The 6,000-nt window shown below is 50.5% G+C and overlaps 1 protein-coding gene across 33 annotated transcripts in view; it reads right to left on the bottom strand.

Moving 5' to 3' along the window:
- CEP164 (centrosomal protein 164) overlaps positions 1 to 6,000 on the bottom strand; it is a 57,050-nt gene that overhangs the window by 28,129 nt on the left and 22,921 nt on the right. For all 33 annotated transcript variants that reach the window (XM_082683416.1, XM_082683418.1, XM_082683420.1 and 30 more), the window contains 3 exons: positions 3,461 to 3,616; positions 2,913 to 3,047; positions 2,183 to 2,260 (listed from right to left, as the gene is read on the bottom strand). In XM_082683416.1, coding sequence (XP_082539542.1) covers positions 2,183 to 2,260; positions 2,913 to 3,047; positions 3,461 to 3,616 — 369 coding nt within the window. The remainder of the gene's footprint in view (positions 1 to 2,182; positions 2,261 to 2,912; positions 3,048 to 3,460; positions 3,617 to 6,000) is intronic.

Raw genomic sequence — 6,000 nt, 5'->3', positions numbered from 1 at the left:
CACTTAAGCCCTCTTGATGCCCCATTCCCGCTCATGGTCATCTTTCTCAGCTACAAACCTGAGCTGCTGATTACACTGGCAGAATAAGGTCTTAATGGTTGATGGGAAGAAACAAAGTTGTCGTTTCAGGGAACCAAACACACAGAAGGCTTTCCATATAATGCAAAGAGACCAGGCCCCACACACAAGGAAGTTTCAAAGTGGACACAAACCAGGTTGATGATAAAGATGGGACACTGGGGAACACAGCGTCACATTTCACACAGTGTTAAAGTCACAAGCAAAAGGTATCTGATTGGGCACCGCCCAAAACGTGGACAATTTCTGGGGTCAAGATGGGGACATGCTTCCGGGAAGAAGCAGAACAATAACATGGAGACTGCCCAGGGGCTAGAGCTAGACCATCCAAGAAGGCCCAGCTACAACCCCAGTCCTGTGCGCCAGCACCCGTGACCCCCGCCTGCTGAGAAGGGAACCCTGGCTGTTGACGTGAGCTGAAAACCAAGAAGTCAGAAAGAGTAAGAGCACGGTAAGAGATAATAAGAACACAGTTAAGAGATAATAAGGAAACAAACTTAAAACCACATTATAGGCACTATTGTTTTCCTGGCCAGCTTTGGGATCATTCTAATTAAAGGCGAGTGCCTAGTTTCATTTGAAAGTACTGCAAGTGTGTATAAGAATTTTATATATTAGACTTACAAAAAATTTAATTCAGCTTGCAATCAATATTTAAAAGTATGGGGAAATCTGAGTTCCTGACATCATGATTTACTACGGGGTGTATGAACACCACAGGAATACTGAGAGAAATCCTAACTGCTAAGAACTAGTAAATCGGACATTAGAGAAAGGGCATACGATAGGGAATGTTCCTTTTCAAGCAGAAAACCACACTGGGGGTTTGTAGATTATTACAACACCATGATGAGTCGGGTTTGGTTTGTTTTCAAGAACATTCCAGTGGCAATGGGTGGACAGGCCGGGGGACGGAGATTAGAAGTGACAGGAGTACCGTGGGAAGACTCTGGAAGCTATTCCCCACTGCAGTCCACACTTCCCAGGCCCCTCGCCTTTGCTCAAGCTGTTTGTGTGCCTAAAATAACCCTTACACCCCCACGTCTGGAATTTACCTACTCTTTAAGAGCAAGGTCAAATGTCATCTCTTCCAAGCTTTTCCTAATTTCCAGGCAAGTCATATCCTGCCCACTCAGAGCTCCTCTAGGCCGGGCACCTGTGCCAGCCGGAGCTCTTCGCCCAAGCCGCCCTGCTTTACGGCTGCCTAGACAGGCATTTACTCCACAGCGAGCACTCACTAAACACCAAAGACCTGCTGTCCTTTCTCTCTCTCCAGCTGCAAACTCCATGAGGCCAGCCCAACCCATTTTCCAACCTCTGTATCTTCACGGGGCCTAGCGCAGCGGCCAACGTTCGACAACTGCTAAGACTCTGGCTGTCACACCTCTGTTCAAAGCCACCCCTGGCCCCGGTGCCTGCATACCCCAAAACAAACTCCTTTGCTGGCACTCAGGGCCTCCGTGACGCAGCCCAAGATACCTCCACAAACCATCTCCCACTCGTCTCCCACAGGCGCTCTGTCTGTGCTCCAGCCAAAGAGGACAGCCTCACCCTCCCCAATCTAACCCTGTACCCTCTGCCCCTGTCTGTGCAAGGCCCTGCATGTGGGCTTCTCTCTCCCCACTCACCCCTGCCCGCCCAGTCCTGCCCACCATCCTTCCTGGTTCACCTTACATGGCAATTTCTCAACAGAGCCCTGCCTGGTGGATCCATGCAGCTTGGAGACCCCAGATTCTCCTTCCCATGATGCCCCGTCTCACTGCCTTCTACCCTGTCTTCTGGGAATAGAAGCCCCTCTTTCTGTGAGGCCGCAAAACCTCAGGGGGGCAGTAATCCCACCTAACTTAGGCTTGCACAACTGAGAGCCCCCAGCAAAGTGGCCCTACCTGACAACATTCAACCACTGGTGGTTACCAGGCAAACGAGAGGAAGGATGGAGTCCTATTCTTCTTTGTGCTTCCCCAAACCCCAGAAAGCCCATCTAGACAGCACTGGGACAAAACATTTCTCTTTCCAAATCCGCAATCTCCAAGCAGAAAAGCTTAGGAAGGAAGGAGGGACAGACCAGGCTGAATCATTTGCCTGCCAGGCCTCAGACTCTTACCTCATACTCAAAGTCACCCCCCAGCGCCCCAATGTCCAGGTGCAGGTTCTTCAAAAGCTCACTTGAACTGCGAACACTCTGAAAACAAACACGATTACAGGTGGTAAGTCAAGGAAACGGGTCAGCCGGGGGTGAGGGGGCCAAGAAGCACCTTGTTGGTTACGCTATCTGGGTCAGGCCCACAAAGTATATAGATTGGGCAAGAAATGAAGCTGTGGGCTGGAAAATCATCTTACTTATTTTTAAAGGAGTATAGAGTTGGCCAAAAGGTGGAAACAGTCCAAGTGTCCGTCAACAGATGGATGGCTGGACAAAATGAGGTCTAGTCAGCCACACATGCTACTCACGACGACCCCTGAAAACAGGCTACATAAAAGAAGGCAGACATAAAATGGCCAACATTGTAGGAGTCCACTTATATGAAATATCCAGAACAGGCAAATTCAAAGATAGAAAACAGAACAGAAGAGACAAAAGGGGAGAAGGGGTTGGGGAAGTTACTATTTACTTAACGGGCACACAGTTTCTGTTTGGGATTGCAATCAAGTTTTGGAGACAGACAGTGGTAATGACCGTCTAACACTGTAAAGGTAATTAATGCCACTGAACTGCACGCTTCCAAGTGGTTATAATAGTAACTTGCGCGTAGTACGTAGCTGCCCACAATAAAATAAACTCCTTGTTCGATAGCACGCAGGGTTTCCAAGGCAGGAGGAGGGTTCATCGTTACCTGGTTGTCGCTCTCCACCTCATCCTCTGCGTTGGTCTCCTCCCCTAAAGCCAAGAGGCTGAGAGCATTCTTGTCCTCATGGATGGAGCCCAAGAGACCCTTCGTATAAGCAGAAGTCTTGAGACCCTGTGAAGGCTCCAAAGTAGAGAAGGAAAGTCAAGGGGCACGTTAAGGACCTGCAGAATGTTCTCCCTACTCTCTTTGGAGGTCTCATACCACAAGTCTGCCATGCCCAGGAAATGACCCCAGGTCACACGGATCCCTTCCTGACTCCCAATGCCCCTGCTGTAAGGACTGGGAATTCAGCGCTGCAGCCCCCTCCCACCACCCCCACCACCCCCTTCCCTGCCACGGGTCTACCATCTGGAGCTCAGACTACACATCTAGCATCACACAAGCGTGATTTACTTTCCCAGCTTCCCAGTTTGCCCATGAACTCTGAAGACTCGGCCTACGCCTTCTTTCTTATCTAGGGGCCACCGTTCCTAGCGAGGCACACAGAGACCCCAGGGCCACTAGACAGATTGAACGCGAGAAAAACCATTTACCAGTGTGAGTTCTCCGAGCTGACCAGACTCCGCCGAGCTCCCCAAGCTCACGTTTTGCGATCCACGAAGAGCGGAGGTGGGGGCATCCACAAGACCTCTCAAGGGAGCCAGGCCCCCGGGAGGGACGTGGACTGGGGCTAATGAGGAGCCCAGGGCCTGGGCAACACAAAACATCTTGTTACAAACCCAAGAAACCACATGGCTCTCAGAGTGCCAGAGACAGATATAAAAATAAAACATCTAAATCCTCCCCGCTCAAATTTAAACCACCTCCGCTCGGAGGCTGCTAATGAAACACAACATCCAGAAATTGCCATTGTGCCAACTGTGTGAGAAATCACAGGCTGGCTTGCTGATTCTCCTAACTCCGCTGCCGGCACACAGCGCACGGTTCCCTCACATCTGGCAGATGCCGCAGCGGGTTCTGCTCCCCTTTCAGAAGCCACATAGGAAGTGGGGGGGCGGGGGGAGGGCAGAGACAAAAGCCTCATCTACCAGAATGAGAAGTCTCAATAGATGGAAGTTTAAAACTGATGAACCAAGAAAAAGCAGTCTAAGCATATTATTTACAAATGTGGAAGTACACAGCAGCAGAAAGCCGTTGCCTCTGGGGAGGGGTACGCACACCAGAGAACTGTATTTCGTTACATGCTTTCTGATACTATTCGACTTTGTTCGATATGGGCGTGTATTCCTTTCATTAAAATACATATCAACTATGAAACGAACACATGGGGGCACCTGGGTGGCTCAGTAGGTTAAGCGTCTGCCTTCGGGTCAGGTCATGATCCTGGGGTCCTGGGATCGAACCCCACATTGGGGTTCCAGCTCAGTGGGGAATCTGTTTCTCCCTCTCCATCAGCCTCTCTCCCCTGCTCATGCTCTCTCTCTCCCTCTTTGCTCTCTCAAATAAATAAGTAAAAATTTTTTTTAAAAAATTGGGCGCCTGGGTGGCTCAGTGGGTTAAAGCCTCTGCCTTCAGCTCAGGTCATGATCCCAGAATCCTTGGATCAAGTCCCACATCGGGCTCTCACCTCAACAGGGAGCCTGCTTCCTCCTCTCTCTCTGCCTGACCCTGCCTACTTGTGATCTCTGTCAAAGAAATAAATAAAATCTTTAAAAAAAAAAAAATACATGAATGACAAAAGAAGAACTCTCTTTCCCCTCTTCCACAGACAAGGAAGGTGGCTGAATGAAGCCTTGCTCAAAGGACTGACCGGTTTCCCTGTTCTCACGTTGGCCAGAAGGAGGCTTCTGGCTAGGGAGGATGGGAAAAGAAACCAGGCTGGGAGTCAGAATTTGCAAGACCTCAGCTCATTCACAGACTCCCGGATTCTCAGTTTACTCATCGACAAGACAGAGATGATAGGTGTCTTGCGACTTAAGAAGGTTTTTTGGGAAGCTGAAGAGAGACCATGAAGGTGGGGAGCACATGGGAGTGGTCCAGGGCTACGCCACCGTGGAATGGCCGTGAGAAGGACACACATTCCCATAGATCAGGCAGAGCAGCAGGGGCAAGGAGAGCATTGTGGGGATAATTCACAAAAGGCTCTTTAAAATTCATTGCTCAAACTTAAAGTGTATAAAACAACACAAAACCCCTTCTGTCTATCCCAAGGGGACTGAAGAAAGGGGAACCCAGAGAAGGTCAGGCTGAAGACACACAGGCAGCCCGCCAGCCCGGGCTGAAGGGCCCAGACTATCGGGCGGGTTCTGACCAGGGCCCCTTCCTGTGTGGGAAGAGCAGCCGACGCTCATCTGAAAGTGAAATGAGAACCACTCCCAAGACTTTAAACACCCGAGTCACTGCCCAACCATCTGGCCTGCTGCAGAGTACTTCCAGCAGGAAGAAAGGAGCAGGTACAATCAGACGCCCACAAAACCCAGGGGCTGGGCTCAGCCCTCACGTGCCATCTCTCCTGCTCTCATGACAACCCGAGACCAGAGTCCCTACAAAGGGAGATGGTGGAGATAAAGACCCCCAGCTCGCAGTCACGGGCCAGCCGGGGGGGCACAGGCACGGGACTGGACCCAGGCCTATCTCCCAGCCAGTACGTCACACCACGTCTTGGTTGTGGCCAAAAAGGAGCTTCTCTAAGGTAAACTGGGAGCATACTGGTCTGCTCCTCCTGACTTCAGCCCTCCCAACCAGCCCCAGCCGATAAACAACCAGAATTTCTCCCACACTACATTTACGGAAACGTATAGACTCCTCTGGCGGCTAATTTGCAGACGTGCCGGGTGACTGAGGGAGGGAGACAGGCATGCTGAGGGCTCTGTCTCCCAGGCCTTTACCAAATCAGCAGTCGGCAGGGAAATGACACACCCTTGGCTCCTAGCTGATCATCTTCTAGAGCTGGCCATTAACTTTGACTATGGGCTGTGCATGGCCTTACCCTTCAGAAGAGATAAACCTGCTGCCATCGGACTAATTAAAACTTTCAGGATCATCTGCAACTTATCCGAGATTTATCATGCTACAGTAGTTATTAAAGCCATCAGGGAACCAGGACACTCGAGCAATTAGAAACCAGAGGGAA

The sequence above is a fragment of the Mustela nivalis genome (genome assembly GCF_964662115.1).
Source record: "Mustela nivalis genome assembly, chromosome: 9".
NCBI classification, from domain to species: Eukaryota; Metazoa; Chordata; class Mammalia; order Carnivora; family Mustelidae; genus Mustela; species Mustela nivalis.
This window is presented reverse-complemented; position numbering and strand designations above follow the sequence as displayed.